This window comes from Mytilus trossulus, chromosome 8 (genome assembly GCF_036588685.1).
Source record: "Mytilus trossulus isolate FHL-02 chromosome 8, PNRI_Mtr1.1.1.hap1, whole genome shotgun sequence".
NCBI classification, from domain to species: Eukaryota; Metazoa; Mollusca; class Bivalvia; order Mytilida; family Mytilidae; genus Mytilus; species Mytilus trossulus.
In genome coordinates, this window is record NC_086380.1 from 28,946,604 (window position 1) to 28,968,654 (window position 22,051).

Below are 22,051 nucleotides of genomic sequence, written 5' to 3' on the forward strand. Positions count from 1 at the left end.
TTATTAGTGGGATATATTATGGACATAATTGTGCAAAGCGTGATACAAGTATGAAATTTGGTATATAGGTTGACTAAATGATAATTAAAAAATATCCGCTGCTGGCCATCATTTATTTTTATTTTTTCAAAATGGCCACCGCCCATCTGAAAATGGCATCATATCCAATTAGCTACATTTTGTAAATCCTTTTAAAGTTGTGTTATATGTATACTCCAATGTAGTTTTTGATAAAACTTCAATTAATGTTTGTAAAGTGCGATAAAACAATACATACATGAAAAAAAATGTGACTTCCGGTTCCAAAATGGCAGCAACAACGTTGAAAATGTCAATTTTATCATTTCTATCAACTTAACATGAGATATCACGGTCTTTGTCTGGTTCAAATGCATAAATACAGGTTGATTATCTTATATCTATCTGACAGTGACAAATACAAACACTTCTACAAGGAAGACCAGAACGGTAGCATACACAGTTACCCACAAATCCTGGTTTCTTGCATTTAAAAAAAATCCTGACACAAAGATGCAACGGCAGCCAAAGAAATCCATTTTGGTTTCCAACTGTCATTGTTTTATTTTCTTTCATCCAACTCTAGCGTTCACGTTTTGGTACAAGAACCTGTCGAATGAATAAATCCGGATGAGCCAAATATGTTCACTTTGATATGCTTCTCTTTAGGTGATCCGGATGATAACCTCTGACAGGCAGCATAGCATCATAAAGCCGCTGCTTCCTTGCAACCGATTCAAATCGTGCTTTTTTAACAGCTAATGGTGATGTTGCAATACAAGATGCAAACACATGCTTCTATGTTCTCAATGTCTATGTCTGTGTTTTTATACAAAAGCGGGATAAAAAAAAAGTCCGTTACATCAAGGAATACGTTTATGTGTGTAAAGTTGACGTCTTCACTTTAATATGAAATGCCGACAGAGAAGAAGATCGGCTACCCGTGGACCAAACGATTTACTATGACATGTAGAGGAAGCCATATAAAGCCTATATTTCTTCAAAAATATATTCACAATTTGTCCACAACTTATCTTGCGAGTGCTGCAATTTGTAATGCTACTACATATATCTGTGTTAGTACTACTTTTAACAATTATTTTCAGCAGCATCATTATCATGGATAATCATCCGTATATCTGTTTCTGCATGGTAAGGGGATAGCTGGGAATTATCCGTATTGAAATTGCAAAGAATATTTTCACCTCAGTAACATAAGCATTTTTATAAATCACTAAAGAAACTTGAACAAATCCGTTTTGTTGTCATCTTCACAGAGAAAACTACTCCAAATCCTTCGCGTGTTACCAGTACCACCAACTTTTCGTTTAGCACCAATACATTGCCTTTTTTCTTGTCCAAACATCAAATGCAATGTCTACTCTTGGATACTTATCGTTGCAAGATTTTAGGCTATAAGGCAGTGTGACATCATTTGTATAATCATCAGATATGTTTGCCCTACATGGTGGCCTGGAATAAACCATTGCTGCTCCACTAACGACAAATGCGTCAGAACTTGGATCATTTGATGGGAAATTGAAAAATGTTTCAAGTATACCTTTTTGCTGCGATTTAAAACCACTGTTTTTAAAGTGACATTCTGAGACAAAGACAGGGATCATTTTGGTTTTCGTGGCTAAAGAAATCTTCAAAGTCAAACTGTCTACTTTGACAAGAAATTAAGTAAAATAAAGATATCGCAATTACTTTTCAGGTTCTCCAGCTTTTTTTTGACAAAGACGTTTCCAGTTTCATTTTAATTTACTTTTTTAATAGGGAATTGTTCTTTTTTATCTGGTTATAAAATACAGATTCTCTTTTGTTTTGCATTTGCTTCAAAAGATATCCTTATTTTTTGGACCCAATATCTTAGAGTTTATATACATATCTTACTTCCTTCCGAATCCAAACCGTCCATTAATGAGTCAATTTTGTACAAATCTGACGACTCTAGAAATGAATTTCCAAATTAGCTAATCACTTTGGAAAGCATATGACAGTTTTTTGAAGAAATACTTTTGTGTACCGTAGAGTCTTCATGATGCCGTCATTTATCTGATATAGAATAACTCAAACCACTTAATATATATAATTGATATACCAGTCTACTGACTTCTGGTCCAGCTACAATCCATCACTCTAAAGGGAAATGCCGTTTTACGTATGGCACCAACATCGCCCTTCACAATTGCATTATTCTGTTTGTGTGTGTCTGATCAGTTGTGATATAAGAAAACAACTATCTGGTCTCACGCAAAGTAAAATTACCACTTGCAAATTCCACAGCCAGCTGTGGGTGATGTTCATGTAGGAATGCCATGCCTCGGAAATGGATCGCAAACGGTAACCATCGAGCATAATTAACATGATCAAGACAAAACAATACGTATCCAGTTTAGTATAATATGTTTGTGAAGTACGATATCTGACTTGTGAAAAGGGCGTACTACCGAAAGCACAAGATTATTCATAATTGAACGTCAGAACTAAAACTGTGATCGAGATGACTCTCGTTCCTTACATCAGTTTATCAAATACTTAAACGTCCGTGACAGAGTCATGCTAATATGTTCTGCGTTTATGCGTGTATAAGCTGACACCATCAATGCAAGCAAAACACATGCTGTCATTGATGTGCGTGTTTAGTTCTTAATACATTTAAACATATATGAAAAGAATCTGCCATTCTAGGTGTTGCAATAACGGCTTTAGTGAGGGCACATGTTCATCCACTATTACGCAATCACTATCACTCAGACTTTTAAAACAAGTCATTGTTATGTGCAATCCACCAAACATAACGTTAAACTTATCCTCTCTGTACAAATCTGGCCATTCCTACTGAAATGGCTTAGCCAATACTGAAGTGGTTGATCTGCAACTATAATTATGGTTGACCGGGATTAAAAAAGTAACCTCATTTTTCACCTTATTCAACGAATGCTTGATCATTGCACCTGAAAGAACGTGTTTTCAAACAGTGCATCATAAAAGTTACACGAACTTTAACAGAAGAGCCAAGAAGAATGAATTGATGACAGAGATGTTGACAACATCCAAAATCCTCATCTGTAAGATGAACTTTGATTTACATCGCTGTGCCCTTTATAGTGCATACAAATCTCTCTTTATGTTTTTAAATAATCTACGCATGCGCGAAATTGTTAAACGTTTGTGTATTATAACCTTAACAAATGGTTTCAAACAAATGCATAACCCGTCATATAAAATACAAAAGTGCTAAATGTATAATGAATATTTCAAAGGTTTTAGTGTGAATTTTGTAACATTTTCGCGCATGCGCAAACCCTGAACTTGTAAAATATTCATTTCTAGTATATATCTCACCTAAAAAGAAGGTAGCCACCAAATCTGATAATATTTTATTCTAAAAGCAGGTCAAAGTAAATGATTTTCAGAAAAATAGGTATCTTAAACCTGGAAAAAACAGCCATTTTTGGAAAGGTGGTGGCCATCTTGAAAAATGATTTTTTTTAATGGCCAGCAGTTTTTTCTTAATGAGTATATCATAATAATGCTTCTTGCTAATTTTCATGCTTGTATCATCATTTGCACAATTCCCTCCATTTTGCTTGCTAATATGTTCCACTATTATGTCTTATTTAACATGCATGAAAAAAAGAGGAATTATACGTTGTATTATCAAATTTGCATTTTGACCTTAAATATATGTTTATCATTTGAAACATTTTCATACTAAACGAGATAAATTTATGTATTACTGAAATATTATTTCACCAGGGGTATCGATATCACAAACTAGTCAAAACATTTACTGAATTTCATCATCGGTATAAGAACATCATTCGTAAATATAGGTCAACATGCAGACTTCTTATACGTTCCAGTATTTCACATCCAATTTTATATGGAAATATTCTTTATAAAGCACAAAGGTGTCAGTATTCACCTTAGAAACTAAAAAAACAACGTTGTATAGACTTATTGAGAAGGGATATAGTTACGATAATGTTGTCAGGTCATTAAAGATTGCATATTTTGGCGTTAATATTGATTCACTTATAGGGTCTTTGCATCGGAACTAAACACATTTATTCAAAAACCAGTTGTCGGCATGACACGGGTTATGTTCTTCTCATATATGTTATGATGGTATGATACTAAACCCCTAACGGGAAGGATTGTGCCTGATGTTCATATGATAAAATCATAATCTTTCAGTCAGTTTAATTGAAGTCTGGAGCTGGCATGTCAGTTAACTGCTAGTAGTCTGTTGTTATTATGTATTATTGTCATTTTGTTTATTTTCTTTGGTTACATCTCCTGACATCAGACTCGGACTTCTCTTGAACTGAATTTTAATGTGCGTATTGTTATGCGTTTACTTTTCTACATTGGTTAGAGCAATAGGGGGAGGGTTGAGATCTCACAAACATGTTTAACCCCGCCGCATTTTTGCGCCTGTCCCAAGTCAGGAGCCTCTGGCCTTTGTTAGTCTTGTATTATTTTATTTTAAATTAGTATGGCGTTCATTATCACTAAACTAGTATATATTTGTTGAGGGGCCAGCTGAAGGACGCCTCCGGGTGCGGGAATTTCTCACTACATTGCAGACCTGTTGGTGACCTTCTGCTGTTGTTTTTTCTATGGTTGAGCTGTTGTCTCTTTGACATATTCCCCATTTCCATTCTCAAATTTAAATATCTAATTTTTTAAATTTATCAATTGATTGATTCTTGGTTGCTTTAGGCAGCATTTTTATTTATAAATATTGGTTTCTTTTAAGGGGCATTGACAACGACATATGAACAAATAATTGAATTTGATTTTGTCTGGTTGAATCATAAAAAAGTGAAAAAATGAAAAAAAATGTTTGCAATCATTCAATACACCAAATATAGATGACTCAGAATACTTATAGAATAAAATAAATAGAAATAAACCAAAGAACAAAAAACAAAAAACGGTATAATAAAAACATGTTCGACTGACATGTACATCGTAAAATATTTGTATGCATTAAATATATTTTACCTATTGCATACAATATAAGAAAATAGACTAGCACATACAAACTTCACTCTACACCTGAACCATTGCACATAAGGCCAAGGGAGATGACACCTGCCAAATTGACATATGTTCAACGTACTATTATTTCATATACCAAATAAGGTAGATCTGTACCATTTAAATACGGTCAAGGAAAATCGACAAATGAAAGACGAAAATATATAAATATTTTTGACAAAAAATGAAGGATTTTAAAGTATGAAAAATTAAGCCTTTGAAGCTTGTAAACGCTGCTGTGCCCACGCCGCCGCTGGATCACTCTTCATATGTTTATGCACGAAAACATAAAGTTCAAACGTTTTTGTTTTTTCTCGGGTTTTGTGTGCTGTATTCCATTTCATCTGAATATGAATCGTTACTATCGTCACTCTCTTTTGAAATCTCTTTCTCGCAAAACGGTTCAAGCATAAAATCATTGTGACATTGTTTTTAATATTAATTGAGATTTTGTAAACTGTCAAATATTTGTCCACAAAAGCAATCGAACATTTCATCTTTATGTTTTTTCACGTGTCCTAATAATCCTGCTGATTTTCTTCCAAACTATTTCCGCATAAGTGACCTTGAGTCTGTTCGTTTGCTGTCATATTCCTTATGCATGTATCTTCGTGTGGTGTTAACTTACTTCTATTAACAAATTTCTTGTTACATTTCTTGCATTTCAAAAGACCATTATTTTTATGATTTAATAAGTGTTTTTCTAATTCATGTTTATACTTAAATACACTAGTGCAGGATTTAACATTGCATTTATAAAATTGATCCGAATGAAAAGTGAGCTCATGTTTACTCCTTCTTGATGTGGTCTTGAAGGTCAACACACAACATCTACAAGTATAAACCTTTGTTTCCTTCGAATTTAAATGATGATGGCGTCGTTTGTGGTTGTTATATTTCTTATAATCTTTCGTTGAAAAATTACATTCATCACATTTATAAACCTTTGTCCTTTTCTTATTGATAGCCTTATTTAACGTTTTAACAATACCCTCAATGTCGTCATTATCATCATCATCATCATCAACATCATCGTCGTTCATGTCGTTGTTTTCATCGGTTTCACCACCAGTTTCCATAGGAAGGCAGCTATCCTCATGTTCTATCAAATCATGTTTTGTAACGAAGGATTTTGCACATTTCCCACATTGTATTAAACCAGTTTTCTTATGCTCTAATAAATGTTCATTCAACTTGTGTTCATCAGAAAAATATTTAAAACAACCTTTCTCTAAGCATTCAAATACCAAAGAATGTACCTTTTCCGTATGAACTTTCGAGGCAAACGTAGTTTTATGCGCTGTTTCACACTTATCACAAGTGTGTAATTGTGGTTCAGCATCCTTTTGCTTTCTTATAAGGTAAGAATGGTGTGTTCTATGTTTAGTATACTGTGTCTTATCTTCTGTTGAGAACTCACAATGTGAACAACGATAAACGTCTTGTGTCTGTTTTGATTTGTTTTCGTTTCTCTGGGTGTGTAAAATTGAATTCATCCTTTGAACAAATTCCTCAACATTATCAGCATTAAACTCTTCTATCGTAGTAGTATTATCGACTGTTAAACTTGCCCTTTTATTCTTATCAACTACAGAAGCCGTACTGTTGATACTTCTTTTTAGTTTTAAAGATTCCCTATAATTGAAGCCTTTACCCCCCTCACAATGAATTTTACTTATATGTTCAGAAAGATTTTTTTGGGCTTTATACACTTTATTACAAATGTCACATCGAAACATTAATCTTTTGACACAATAATCCTCGTGTCTTTTCAGTGCACCCTTTAGTACAAATACCTGTGCACATTTCCTACATTTCAGGACACCTTGTGATTTGTGCCATAACAAATGATTTTGTAAAGCAGATTCTTCCACGAAACGTGATTTACACCCTCTAAGTACACATCTCAATATAGGCTTAGCCGAATGCACTATTTCTTGATGTTTAATCAAAGTGTTTTCCCTATCGTATTCCTTTCCGCATTCATCACATGAATATTTTGGAGGTTTACATAGTTTAGACATTCCGAGTTTTCGTTCAAGGTAACAGTGACGTTGTCTGTGTCTCACCTGTTCCTCCTTGTCACCTGTTGAAAATTCACACTTTTTACAATGCCACAGCTTTTCTTGATTGATGTCACCTGACTCTTTCCTTACTTTATTTGATTGGCTATTATTTCTAAGCTTTTTGTCAGATATTTGATAGCTTTCACATTCATCAATGAGTATTTGTTCTTGTGAGCAGGGTAATTGATCTCTGTCACCTTCTTCTAAGAAAATGCGTTCTGGAAGTAGTGATCCTTCTTTTCCAGTCTTCTTTATACATTCTTCTTCCAAATCGACAATATCCTATAATTAAATTGAAATTATTTATTTTTCATTTAGAATTTTAAATACAATTTATTCTTGCAGAGCCAAAGTTTTATAATTAGACTTATAAGGTTCGTAATAATATGAGCAATATGGAGGTTTCTACAGGAGGACAATGTTTACCCTCTCAAATTACCTGAGATCACACCCAGATTTGGGTGAGGTTCTTGTTAATAGGTTTTTTGTTTACTATGATGTTTTTCGTGTGCACTATTGTTTCCTTACATATTCTTTTAAATTAAAGAAATGGCGAAGTTGGTTATTATTTAAAATCTATGAGTTTCCCTCTTTAAGTGATTTTTCATTTTTCAATCTTAAAAATATGTAAGCGTTCCACGAAACCCTGTTTCGCACCGACTTTTGCTGTAAAACGCAGGCTCAACAAAAATGAGGGAAAAAAATCAATCAAAATATTCCTCCTAATTGATACTATCTTTTGATTGTAAGAAGCTTCTGTCCAAGTTTGATAAAAATCCATGATAGTTTTTGAATCAAATAAATGTTTTAAAAACTTAAACTGCAGGCTGTATGTAATGTTATCTGGAAAAAAATCTAAGTTCATTTAAAAGTAAAATACGGAAACAAATGGATTATTTTTTTTACAAAATTTACTTCTGGATACTATCTGATGATCATAAACAAGCTTATGTCTAAGTTTGATACAAACCCAGGATAGTTTAAGAAAGATTAAGATTTAAAAATCTTTAACCACAGAGTAAATGTAATGTTACCCCGCCAAAAAAACCAAAGTCCATTTAAAAGTAAAATACGGAAAAAATGTTTTTTTTTTTTTGCAAAATATATTTCTGGATACTATCTTATGATTATAAACAGTTTTCTGTTTAAGTGTGTTACAAACCAAGGATAGTTTCAGAAAGTTATTAAAATTTTAAAAACTTAAACCACAGAGTGAATTTGATGTATCCCCACAGAAAAAACTAAGTTCAATTATAAGTAAAATACGGAAAAAATGGAATTTTATTTTTACAAAATTTACTTCATGATACTATCTTATGATCACAAACAAGCTTCTTTACAAGCATGATTGAAACCCAGTATAGCTTAAGAAAATTGTCAAAGATTCAAAAACTTTAACCACAGAGTGAATAATTGTGGACGCCGCCGACGCCGACGTTATGTAGGATCGCTTAGTCTCGCTTTTTCGACAAAAGCCGAAGACTCGACAAACACAAATGCTTTTTAAAGAGGTTATTAATATGTTAAGAAAACACGCTCAATTAAAGCCATTACAGTTATAACACAACTATTTTAATTTACCACTTAAATAACTTTTTAGAAGTGTCCTTCTTAAAACATAGTATACACATGAATAATAAGGCATTCAGTCCAATAAAAAAAATATACTGTTCTTGGTATTAAACTAGTATTTTTCATGTGTTAACTTATGTTAACACCATTATCCAAGGGCGGCATGTTTATATAACAGGTGTCATTAATGGTAAAACTTATTTTCAAAAGTGGACAATATGGAATCAACTCGAGGTCTATAACAAGTAAATGAGGAATGTGTCCATTCCCACAGAAGATACCCCCGCTTGATAATGACGTTATATAGGGACATAATAGAACATTACAAGTAACGCTACCTGAGTTTTGTGGTACCAAGAATTATTTATAAAAGAGGGACGAAAGATACCAAAGGGACAGTCAAACTCATAAATCTTAAACAAACTGACAACGCCATGGCTAAAAATGAAAAAAAAACCCAGACAAACAATAGTTCACATGACACAACATAGAAAACTAAAGAATAAACAACACAAACCCCACCAAAAACTAGGGGTGATCTCAGATGCTCCGGAAGGGTAAGCAGATCCTGCTCCACATGTGACACCCGTCGTGTTGCTTATGTGATATCAAATACGGTAAATAGTCTAATTCGGTAGGTCACATTCATGAAAGGGAAGGGGGTTGTAGTTACGACGTAAGGAACATATCCGATATCATTTGTGAAAAGGTCATTCCATAACGGTCAACCAACTCGTGATAGCGTCCGTAAAATTTACGAAGGGATGTTTTCAACTTCACCATTTTGAACTCTTGGTTTAATAGCTTCCTTGTGAGAAGCAACCCTCTATCAAGAAAATCATTATAGGAAATGCAAGCACGGGAATATCGTATCAATTAGGAGATATATACCCCGTATGCAGGTGCTGCTGGAATGTTTCTTCTTAGAAACGAATAGTTCACAATTGGAAAGCTGAAATCAACTCTTTTGTCGTATAGTTTTGTTTTCAACCGACCCTCATTGTCAATTTCTAGATTTAAGTCAAGATATGAAGCCGACTTAACTGTATCTGTAGTATCCTTTATCTCTAGTTCAATGGGATAGATGCGTTCCACATAGTCACCAAATTTTGAATTATTTAGTGAAAGAACATCATCTATATAGCGGAAAGTAGTTAAAGGATATTGCTAACTTCTTATCTTTATTCATAAGAAGTTCCTGCATGAAGGCAGCCATATTATAATAAAGAAATAAGTCGGCAAGTAGGGGAGCACAGTTTGTTCCCATTGGAATGTCGACAGTCTGTTGAAAAATATGTTCTCAATCAAGAAATCAAACATCTTGATAATATCAGTTTTAGAGAATTTTTTGTTTGAATCAGAGTGATCCTTTTTAAAGTAGGATTTATTCCTCCCTAAGACAAGATACTTGTATCTACGTATGCCATTCTTTTTTATGAAGCAAAGCAATACCAACTCTTTCAATTTGTCTTTTAGTTTGGAATCCGGAATACTTGTGTAAAGAGAATAAAGTTTATTAAACATTATAAGTTTAATAACATTTGCTTAAGGAAAACTTGAATTAGAGAAAGGAAACGAAAAACATCAGCAATTTGAACGGATACCAATTTTGGGACGTTTAGGCGAACGACAAGTGTAGAACTAAATGCCCGCTCTGGTTAGGTGGGTCCGAAATAAAAATGAAAGTGAGTTATTATTATTTTGTATAATATGGGTAATTTATATGTGATAAGTAATGACTTGCTATTTAAATCAAGACATGTTTATATGTTGCATTTTTGTAGATAATGCAATTTTAATCTCCTTGCAGCTAAATCTGTGACACTTTTACGAAAAAGTTTCGGGTAAAATTATATCCAGGAATGGTCAGAACACAAGGCTGTGCGGCATTTTTTCAACATTTATATGCCTTAGACTTGTTACGAGTTTTAACTTATACTAAAACATTATGAACTATCCCTACATTTACCTTTGCCTACTTCAGAATGGTCCGTGTAACACTTATCAATTCAAAGTTTTAAAAAGTTTAGAAATTTTAGATTTTTGGAAATTTGATCAAAGTTTTAAAAATATCAAAATTCCAAATTGGGTAAAAGTTTTAAAATTTTGAAATTTTAACCAAATAATTGAAACATTAAAATTCTAAATATCGTTTTTAATTTTGATAGTTAAGAATTTTGACCAAACTTTGAACATATTAAAACTAACGTGGGATTTTGATTATTTTACTTTTTGACAGTTTGGTTTTTAAATTTTTGATTAAAATACAATGTATCAAAAAAAGAAAAGGGGAGAAAAGAAGGGTATACGTACCTGTAAACGCGGCTCTGCTTATAATTATCATTAGTCAGGAATAAATAGAACGAACTCTATAAAATCATTTTTTAAATATAAAACAAATAATTAAAAGAAGACGTCTTTTTTATAAAACATATTTGACATCAAATGGTATAGCAGTGTTCAGAAATTTTAAAGTCGTGCATCTATTGAAAAATATTTAAACCGGCATCAAATTAGTTGATCTAAATCTCTAATAATAATATAAGGTTAGAGTGTGAGATAAATAATTCAGAGACAAACAAGACATTCTAATTCGAACAGCGTCCAAATTCCATCACAGCACAGAAAAGAATCCTATTTTCCAAGAACTATATTACCGACTGGAACAAACTACCTAATATAATTGTAAATTGCACTTCAATTTCAAAGCATCACTTTTAACTCAATTATAGCATCTTATTACAGAAAACATTTTATTTTTAAATTTTTCGTATTAAAAAAAAATGTACATTTTTTTTTATCTATGTCTTGTTGTAATAAGTTTTCTCCTGTGACATAATCTTCAATTTGATGAAGGCGGTAACTATATGGTAGAATAGAGTAGAACACGTACCAGTAACCAGTAATGGAGCAGAAGCATTCCACAGGAATAATTATAAACTGAACAATAAAGTGAAGTTACAAGCTACTAAACACATTAAATTGGGAAATACCCATGCAGCAGCAGTAACTTAAAGTACAAAGAATGTTTCAGAAAAAGAAAAAAATGCCTTGTGAACTGCCGGTTCAAAGTCCGAAAAAAGGAGGAGGAAAGTCATTTTATTTCTAATTGGTGCAATCGTATGTTTTATGTTTGGCGCAAATGATACCATGTAATTTTAAAATAGGTGGCGCAAACGTAGCATTGTAGAAAAAAGTATATGGACGCAATGTTGGCGCAAACGGATCTCTCCCAAAATTCGGCGGGAGTAAACATGTATGTTTAGACCACAACCTTGCCTCACTACCTCTAGCCAATGTAGAAAAAACAAACCCCCATCAATACGCCAGTAAAACGAACTTAAAAAGAAATCCAAATTATATGTCAATATAGGGAACAGAAGAAAGTACTAGTAATCAAAATGACAATGATAATACACTTACAAAGGACTACTTTATAAAATTCTAGCAGTTACTGACATATGCTAGCTTCAGACCTCAATAAACTAATTGAAAAATTACGTTTTCATCACTATGAATAACAAGCAAAATCCCTTTTTGTTGCATTTATTGCTAGTTTGTTCCTGAAAATTCATGAAATATGTCATTGGCAACCAAAAACCGATTATCTAAAATAGGTTGTTTTACATACAAATTACAAAGAAACTTATAGGAATCAACTCCCTCGGGCAAAGTAGCCCTTATAGATGGATTTTGATATGATTATCGTCACTTTGGCCAAAAACCTCTTCAATTATATCGGTTCTTATATTTACTAGACTGTTAAATATCCAGTTTTCAGCGACGTTCCAGAAGTGAATACTTGACTTAAAAATCCGCGTTTTACCTTCTACAGGTTTTTCGAGGGCAACATCGGTGTTTCGCCAAAAATGGAAAAATTCCTCATGCACTTGAAAGCGTAGCACTCCTTTACACGGCACATTCTGACTGGACACACCTGTGTTCTTTTTCTTTGCTCAAAGTTGATGTTTTTGTGTTCTGTTAAATTCTGAGAGGGTTAGCGCTATAGAACCAGGTTTAATCCACCATTTTCTACATTTGAACATGCCTGTACCAAGTCAGGAATATGACAGTTCTTGTACATTCGTTTTTGATGCGTTTTGTTATTTGAATTTGCCACGTGATTATGGACTTTCCGAATTGATTTTCCTCTGAGTTCAGTATTTTCGGATTTTACATTTGATTGTCGTACGATAACTTAACCAGATGCTCCGCAGGGCGTAGCTTTATACGACCGCAGAGGTTGAACCCTGAACGGTTGGGGCAAGTATGGACACAACATTCAAGCTGGATTCAGCTCTAAATTTGGATTGTGATTTAATAGTTGACACAGCATAGGTTTCTGACACAGAATGAATGTGTTCTAATGAACTTAAAATTTTTGTTTTCTCTTAGAGCAATTCACTAGAGCTGTTGAATATTAATCCTCTCAAAAAAATGTTTGAAGAAAATATCTTTTTATTTATGAAATTTCAAATGAGAAAAATTGAACCCAATTTTTTAATCACAGCCCCCTTTCCCTTATTCCAAAACTAATCTCAATTAAAATATTCTAATGTAGATTGCAACAATAACTACTCACTTAAATACATCATGAAATATCAAGATGTAAAAAAACTGCTTGTTATCACTGAATGGTAAAGATTATTTAAATTTATCAGTTGGTAGTAAAAAGTGAATATACATTGTATATTGTATATAACAAAGATTTAAGTTGATTCTGGACAAAGAAAGATAACTCCAATTAAAAAAAAATCTTGCAATAAGATATTTCTTGCTTACTATTATGGACAAAGAAAGATAACTCTAATTAAAAAAAAAATTGCTATTTCACAATATTGTGAAATTAGATATTTCTTGCCATTGCACAATACTGTGCAATTGAAAAGACTTGCTATTGCACAATACTTAATATAATAATTTAAGATCCTGATTTGGACCAACTTGAAAACTGGGCCCATAATCAAAAATCTAAGTACATGTTTAGATTCAGCATATCAATGAGGCCCAAGAATTTAATTTTTGTTAAAATCAAACTTAGTTTAATTTTGGACCCTTTGGACCTTAATGTAGGCCAAGTTGAAAACGGGACCAAAAATGAAGAATCTACATACACAGTTAGATTTGGCATATCAAAGAACCCCATTTATTCAATTTTTGATGAAATCAAATAAAGTTTAATTTTGGACCCAGATTTGGACCAACTTGAAAACTGGGCCAATAATCAAGAATTTAAGTACATTTTTAGATTCAACATATCAAAGAACCCAACCGATTCATTTTTTGTCAAAATCAAACTAAGTTTAATTTTGGACCCTTTGGACCTTAATGTAGACCAATTTAAAAACATGACCAAAAGTTAAGAATCTACATACACAGTTAGATTCGGCATATCAAAGAACCCCAATTATTTAATTTTGATGAAATCAAACAAAGTTTAATTTTTGACCCTTTGGGCCCCTTTTTCCTAAACTGTTGGGACCAAAACTCCCAAAATCAATACCAACCTTCCTTTTATGGTCATAAATCTTGTGTTTAAATTTCATAGATTTCTATTTACTTATACTAACGTTATGGTGTGAAAACCAAGAAAAATGCTTATTTGGGTCCCTTTTTGGCCCCTTATTCCTAAACTGTTGGGACCGACACTCCCAAAATCAATACCAATCTTCCTTTTGTGGTCATAAACATTGTGTTTAAATTTCATTGATTTCTATTTACTAAAACTAAAGTTATTGTGCAAAAACAAAGAATATTGCTTATTTCGGCCCTTTTTTGGCCCCTAATTCCTAAACTGTTGAAACCAAAACTCCCAAAATCAATCCCAACCTTTCTTTTGTGGTCATAAACCTTGTGTCAAAATTTCTTAGATTTCTATTTACTTAAACTAAAGTTATAGTGCGAAAACCAAGAAAATGCTTATTTGGGCCCTTTTTGGCCCCTAATTCCTAAAATGTTGGGACCGAAACTCCCAAAATCAATACCAACCTTCATTTTGTGGTCATAAACCTTGTGTTTAAATTTCAAAGATTTCTATTCACTTTTACTTAAGTTAGAGTGCGAAAACTAAAAGTATTCGGACGACGACGACGACAACGACGACGACAACGACGACGACGACGCCAACGTGATAGCAATATACGACGAAAATTTTTTCAAAATTTGCGGTCGTATAAAAATGCACAAATAACAAGAGCTAACAATTTTATTAAGTTTTCATCGCTATTTATCACATGATTTAGTTGAAAAAAATTAACACTATATCAAGGTATGGTGAATATCTGGATTCAGAATATTTTTTTTTTACCTCTACTTGCACAGAATATTTTTTTCTCATCGAATTGGGGATCAAAATATTTGTATGTATCATTATTAAAGTCCCTCTTGGAAGTATCCAAGTAAAAAAAGTGGCACCGTAGTGAAAATATTTTTATATCAGATTCCCAAAGAGATTACTATTTATCGTTGATATAAAACTTTTGAAAATGATTTTCAAAATGCCGGCACCTACAGATGAATAAGTCTTTTGTAGACGACATGCTCGTCTGGCGCAAATACAACATATACAAAATGTTCATCCTGCTATCTATTTATGATGCGTTTATGTAGATACCTTATAACAGTACTATTCTGGCTCCAAGCTACTAATATTTGATCTTACTCTTAATTTTAGCGTAAGAAATATATCAAAAACCTCCCCCATCCAGACTAGCACAACGTTCATTGCGACACCATGAATTCAGTGTGATCCTACCGTACCAATACTTCGAACTGAAATCATTGATACAAGGCAATATGTGCACATGATCGTCATGCAATTGATAAAAAATTAAAACAAAATGTTAAGTTACGACTGAAGCGCTGTTCTGTGTCAACCTTCTTCAGGAACACTTAAAGCTGAATATTTAGGGCTAATAATTTATAACCGAAATAGTTGATTAAAACGTTAACGATGAGATTGTTTAAAATGTACATGGAAATATATATTCATCTGCCGGCATAATCATGATAATGGCAGAAAGTAAGAAGTCGCAGATAAAAACAGAAAAAAATTTGAAATCAAATGATATAATACAATGTTTATTGAGCTATTTTATTGCTTAAAGTTCAGTAGAAAATATATAAATATATACTCAACCTAACCATACTCAGTCGGGTACTCGGTTGAAATAAAACAAAAGAATCGAAGTTCTTTGTTAGAGAAGGCGACAAATGCTTAATGTAATGTTTACTATAGTGAGAAAACTTTTAAAAGTTAATAAAAACCAACAAAATTACAATTTTCTTCTCAATTACAAGGTGTTTTATTTTAAAATTTACCACGGACGGAAAACATATCAATCTATTATTTCAGTAATTTTAGTGTCTACCCTTCAATAATATGACTCAAGAAAAAATTCTAAAAAATGGGTAACAATTTTATCGAAAAGAGAAGATCCTGTGCACCTTGTGTTTGAGTTGAATAATGTGTCTTGATATCTTACAAAGCAAGAATATTTCATACATCGTCTCGCTTCAGATTCTATCATTTTTATATATCAAAGCTCCCGGTTCACTTTATAACATAAACAAGAATTTGTCCTCAGTACACGAATGCCCCACTCACACTATCATTTTCTATTTTCAGTGGACCGTGAAATTCGGGTAAAATCTCTAATTTGGCATTAAAATCAGAAAGATCATATCATAAGGAACATGTTTACCCAGTTTGAAGTCAATTGGACTTCAACTTCATCAAAATTTACCTTGACCAACAACTTTTACCTGAAGCGGGACAGACGGACAGACGCACATACCAGAAAACATAATGCCCCTCTACTATCGTAGGTGGGGCATAAAAATCACAATACTAAAAGATGAAATATATTGGTCAAGTGAAATACCTATGTAATGAATCACAAAAACAGAGTAGGTGTGTTCGAATAGCTATTTTATTACTGAAAGTTCTTGACGACAGTCTTTCAAGTTGGATGCTGAAAATGTATATCTTCAAAAATTATATTTTTTTTGTGTGTGATAACTAGGGTTTATAGTCTTCAACCACTAAAACAAAATGGACATCTGTATTTTCAGTCAAACTATAAAAATGTCTCATAAAATCGGTAAAAGTAATTCTATATATATTCACAGTTGAATAAACTCATCATGTTTGATACTTTATTATCTATCTATTTATATAACCTAATTATGTTAAAGCTGGAAATAATTCAGTTACAACTACTGTCACCAAAATGTGACCACTTTACTTATTTTTTCAACCAGTATTGTATTTGAAAATTTCATTTATAATATCTTGTTGAGTTTGATATTAAACCAGATTACCACATTTGTAAGCAGTGAATACTTGCTTTTTGATGCTTATATACAATTTGGGAGATGTTTGGAGAAAAAATAACTAAAAAGTGTTTCTCACAAAAATTGCACCGACAACCAAAACATAGTACTTGCTTTAGAGATAGGAAACGTATACGACTGTTAGTACATTGTAGTATATTGGAAAGAAAGTCAACTAAAAAAGTGTACAAATTGACCAATAAATATAAAAAAGAAGATGTGGAATGATTGCCAATGAGACAACTACCCACAAAAAGACCAAAATGACACAAACATTAACAACTTTTGGTAATCGTACGGCCTTCAACAATGAGCAAAGCCTATACCGTATAGTCAGCTATAAAAGGCCTCGATAAGACAATGAAAAACAATTCAAACGAGAAAACTAACGGCCTTATTTATGTAAAAAAAATGAACCATACTAAAAAATGAAGTCATGGTTGTGTGATAATAGCCAAACAAATGTGAACTTACAATCATTCCATTGCTCAAGCTCAAAATAATCGAGGGAAAAAAATATTCCTCCTGATACTAGTACTATATATCTTTTAATTGTAAAGCTACTGACCAAGTTAAGTGGAAATCCAGGATAATTTATGAAACTTATAAATTTATGTTTCAAAAACTTTCACGGCAGACTGTATGTAATGTTAAATAGACAAAAAAACTAAGTCCATTAGAACGAGTAGAAGTAAAATAAAAATATACAGGTAAAAATCTAAACGAAATTTCCTTCAAATTTTATCTTATGATCATAAACAAGCTTCTGTCAAAGTTTGGTAGAAACCCAGTATAGTTTTAGAAAGTAATTAGTATTTAAACCACAGAGTGAATAATTGTGGACTCCGCTTCCGCTTCCGACGATGACGCCAACGCCAAATACGGCTTGCTTTTACGACGTCAATCGAAGGCTCGACAAAAACAGACCCAAACATTAACTTAACTTTATCTACCATGACTACTAAACCATAAAAATCAAGATGATACCTGCTAATTGGCTATGGCAGTTTCAACTTACAATAATCACTTACTTCAAATTAAATATAGCAGACATATCCCCTATACTCTATACTGTCTGATAAATAGAGGTCGAGGTCATGTGAGAATCTAACTAGAATAAGGACTCTGCAAGGTACACAAATACCAAATAGCTATATTACTCATAGAAAGAGATAAATAAAGAAAACTTTTTTTAAGTTATCACTGAACCATGAAAATGAGAGCAAGAACAATGAACAAATGACCGACGGAAACTTTAAAACATTAGGCATATATATTCAAAACATGGATTCTGGTCATCTACATGTTCTACATTTTGTACCTTCTAAAATACTAAATTTTAAAGAGGTTTGCTAACACCGACGTGACTGCCATCGCCTGTGTCAGATCGCCTATGTCGATATTTCTGCAATATCAGTCAAACGCATCAGAAAAAATATAATACATTTTTACATAAAATTCGAACTTTTCTTTTTTTTGTTTTGTGTTTCTATATATTAGCCAGAGTATTCAATGTCACTACGTTAAGTCAATAATATCTTTCTATAGCTAAAAATACATGTTTACATAAATTTCGAACTTTTCTTTTTTATTGTTTTGAGTGTCTATATATTAGCCGGACTACGTTAAGTCAATAATATCTTTCTTTTACAACATCGGAGAAATTAATTCATTCCATGCCAGCGTTTAGCATATCACTATCATTTTGTGTATTCTTCATGTTCTTCAATATCAACTAACCCCCTTATTCACAAACGCCATGTCATATTCTCACATCTTCCTCATTGCATTTGTTGTTACCATTCGACCATGTCAATGGATGTTATTTTGTGACAATCTGCGATATTAACATATTCTATAACGAACTCTTAATTTGCATTATTCAAATACTTTTTTGCTTTTCTGTATTATTTTTCGAATTAAACATTGCACTTGAACTTTCAGATGTGCTATCTTCCATTTCATCTGAATCTGAATCGGTGCTTTCTTCACTCTCCTCTGAAACTTCTTTTTCACAACATGATTTAACCGTATTAACATTATGAAATTTTTTATGCTGATTAAGATTTTTAATACTATCAAAAGTTTTTCCACAAAAGCAATCAAAAATTCCATCATTATGTTTCCTCATGTGCCCTAACAATCCTGATTTGGACCCGACCTGTTTTCCGCATAAGTGACACTGATATTGTTCATTTGTTGTCATATTCCTTATGCACGAGTCTTCATGAAGTGTTAACTTACTTTTAACAAGAAATTTCTTGTTACATTTCTTACATTTCAGGAGACCTCTTTTTTTATGATTTAATATGTGTTTTTCTAATTGATGTTTATACATAAATACACAACTGCAGGTTTTAACCTCACATTTAAAAGATTGTTCGGAATGAGTTGCGATCTCATGTCGTCTCAGTGCTTGTTTATTACTGTAGTACAACCCACAATATCTACAAATAATATGTGTTTCTTTCCGTTCTACATAAAGATGGCGGCGTCTATGCTTGTCATAATCCTTATTATCTTTCGTTGAAAAATCACATTTCTCACATTTATAAACCTTCGACTTTCGTTCCTTATCAATAGCCTTATTCAACGTTTTAACAATACCCTCAGTATCATCCTCATCCTCATCATCACCATCCATGTCAATATCATTAACATTATCAGAGATACCATCATGTTCTTTCAAATCATGTGGTGTTTGTGATTGGAGTTCAGCATCCTTTTGCTTGCGAATAATGTAATAATGGTGTTTGTAATGTTTAGTATACTGTGTCTTATCTTCTGTTGAGAACTCACAATGTGAACAACGGTAAACATCTGGAGTTTGTTTTAAATATTTTTCATTCTGTTGAGTGAGTAAAATTTCATTCACTCGGTCAACAAATTCCTCAACATTATAATTATCAGCATTAAACTCTTCCATTGTGGTTTTTAAACATGTATTCTCGACTGGAAAATTTGCTTCTTTATTCTGATCACTTTCAAATGTCATACTGTTAATATTATTTCTAAACTTTATAGATGCCCTGTAATTGAATCCTGTTTCTCCCTGAAAATGTATTTTTCTCATATGTTTTGAAAGACTCTCTTTAGCTTTATACACTTTATTGCAAATGTCGCATCTAAACATTAGTTTTTTGACACAATAATCCTCATGTCTTTTTAGTGCAGTTTTAACTATGAATACCTGTGCACATTTCATACATTTCAGAAGACCTTGTGATTTGTGCCATAACAAATGTTTTTGTAATGCAGATTCTTCCATAAAACGAGCTGCACACCCGCTAAGCCTACATATCCATAATGGCTTGTCCGGATGCATGATTTTTTTATGCTTTTGCAAACCGTCTTCTGATTTATATCTATTTCCACATAAATGACAAAAGTATTTTTGATATTTATATAGTTCAGACTTTCTGAGCTTTCGTTCGAGGTAACAGTGATGTTTTCGGTGTTTCTCTTGTTCCTTCTTATCACATGTTGAAAATTCACACTTTTTACAATGCCATAACATTTCTTGATTGGTCTCACCTGTTTCATCCTTTCCTATTTCTGATTGGCTCTTATTTCTAAACCTTCTGTCAGATATTTCATCGTTTATGTCATCGACTATCTGTTGTTGTAACAATGGTAATGGATCACTGTCATCTTCTTCTAAGGAAAAGTCGTCCGGAAGTGGTGATCCTTCTTCACAAGTCTTTTTTAAACAATCCTCTTCCAAATCAACACTGTCCTATAATCAGATTGCAACTTTTTGTTTTATTTGATATTTCAAATATTTATTTTTGCAGATCTTAAATGTTAGTGATGTTATCCAATTTAAATAACAAATGAATGTTTAAAACCGTATGCTTATATTACAGATGTCATCGAACACTGGTAAAATTTATTTTTAAAAAGAGGAAAAACGGAATCAACTCAAACTGAATTAAAGATGAAATTGATGCTCCAAGGAGCATGTGTTACTCTGTTTAGGCAGTGCATGCATAAATAAATTGATGAAAGTGTTTTACTAGTTGTTTTTATAGATAATTTGTATTTCATAGGTATATACCTGCTTTTAAAAATCAAGACATCTTAATTTCCTTGGGTTGCAAAATTGGAAGATTTCAGAAAGGATTTATTCTGGCCAGGAAAAATGAAAAAAATCGTACTCTTAGCTAAACATTGGCTAAAAGCTTCTGAAACCCTTTTTAAATGAATGTTATATTCAGAGCAGCAAAAATCATGAGAGTTTGACTGGGTTGATAAATCATTTTAAAGAGATATTGGAAGATGCGGTGTGAGTGCCAAAGAGACAACTCTCCATCCAAATAACAATTTAAAATAAATAAACCATTATAAGTCAATGTATCTACTTCAGCACGGAGCCTTGGCTCACACAGAACAACAAGCTAACCAGATGCCTCGCAGGGCGATGCTTTATACGACCGCAGAGGTTGAACCATAAACGGTTGGGGCAAGTATGGACACAACATTCAAGCTCGATTCAGCTCTAAATTTGGATTGTGCTTAAATAGTTGACACAGCATAGGTTTCTGACACAGAACGAATGTGGTCTAATGAACTTAAAAATTTTGTTTTGCCTTTGAGCAATACACTATGCTGTTGAATATTAATCCTCTCAAAAAAATGTTTGACGAAATTTTCTATATATTTATGAAATTTCAAAAGTGAAAAATTTACCCCCCCTCCAATTTTTTTTTTAAATTCCCCTTTCCTTTATTGCAAAACGATCTCAATTCAAATATTTGAATGGAGTTTGCAACAACAATTACTCATTTAAATACATCATAAAATATTAAAATGTAAAAAATGTGCTTGTTGTCACTGAAAGGTAAAGATTGTTTTAATTTATCATTTGGTAGTAAAAGTGAATATACATTGTATAAAACAATGATATAGGTTGATTCAACTACTATTCTGGACAAAGAAAGATAACTCCAATTGAAAGTTCTTGCTATTGCACAATACTGTGCAATTGAAAATACTTGCTGTTGCAC

General features: G+C 32.6%; 1 protein-coding gene across 2 annotated transcripts in view; it reads right to left on the minus strand.

Annotated features, from left to right (window-relative positions):
• Window positions 1–4,005: 4,005 nt before the first annotated feature.
• Window positions 4,006–22,051, minus strand: part of LOC134680773 (zinc finger protein 675-like) — a 29,026-nt gene continuing 10,980 nt past the window's right edge. Inside the window, exon 3 of one of the 2 annotated variants that reach the window (XM_063540003.1) lies at window positions 4,006–7,421. In XM_063540003.1, coding sequence (XP_063396073.1) covers window positions 5,592–7,421 — 1,830 coding nt within the window. In that variant the 3' untranslated portion in view covers window positions 4,006–5,591. Of the gene's footprint in view, window positions 7,422–18,015; window positions 20,782–22,051 lie in introns of those variants that run through there. The other variant, XM_063540002.1, reaches the window with a different exon arrangement.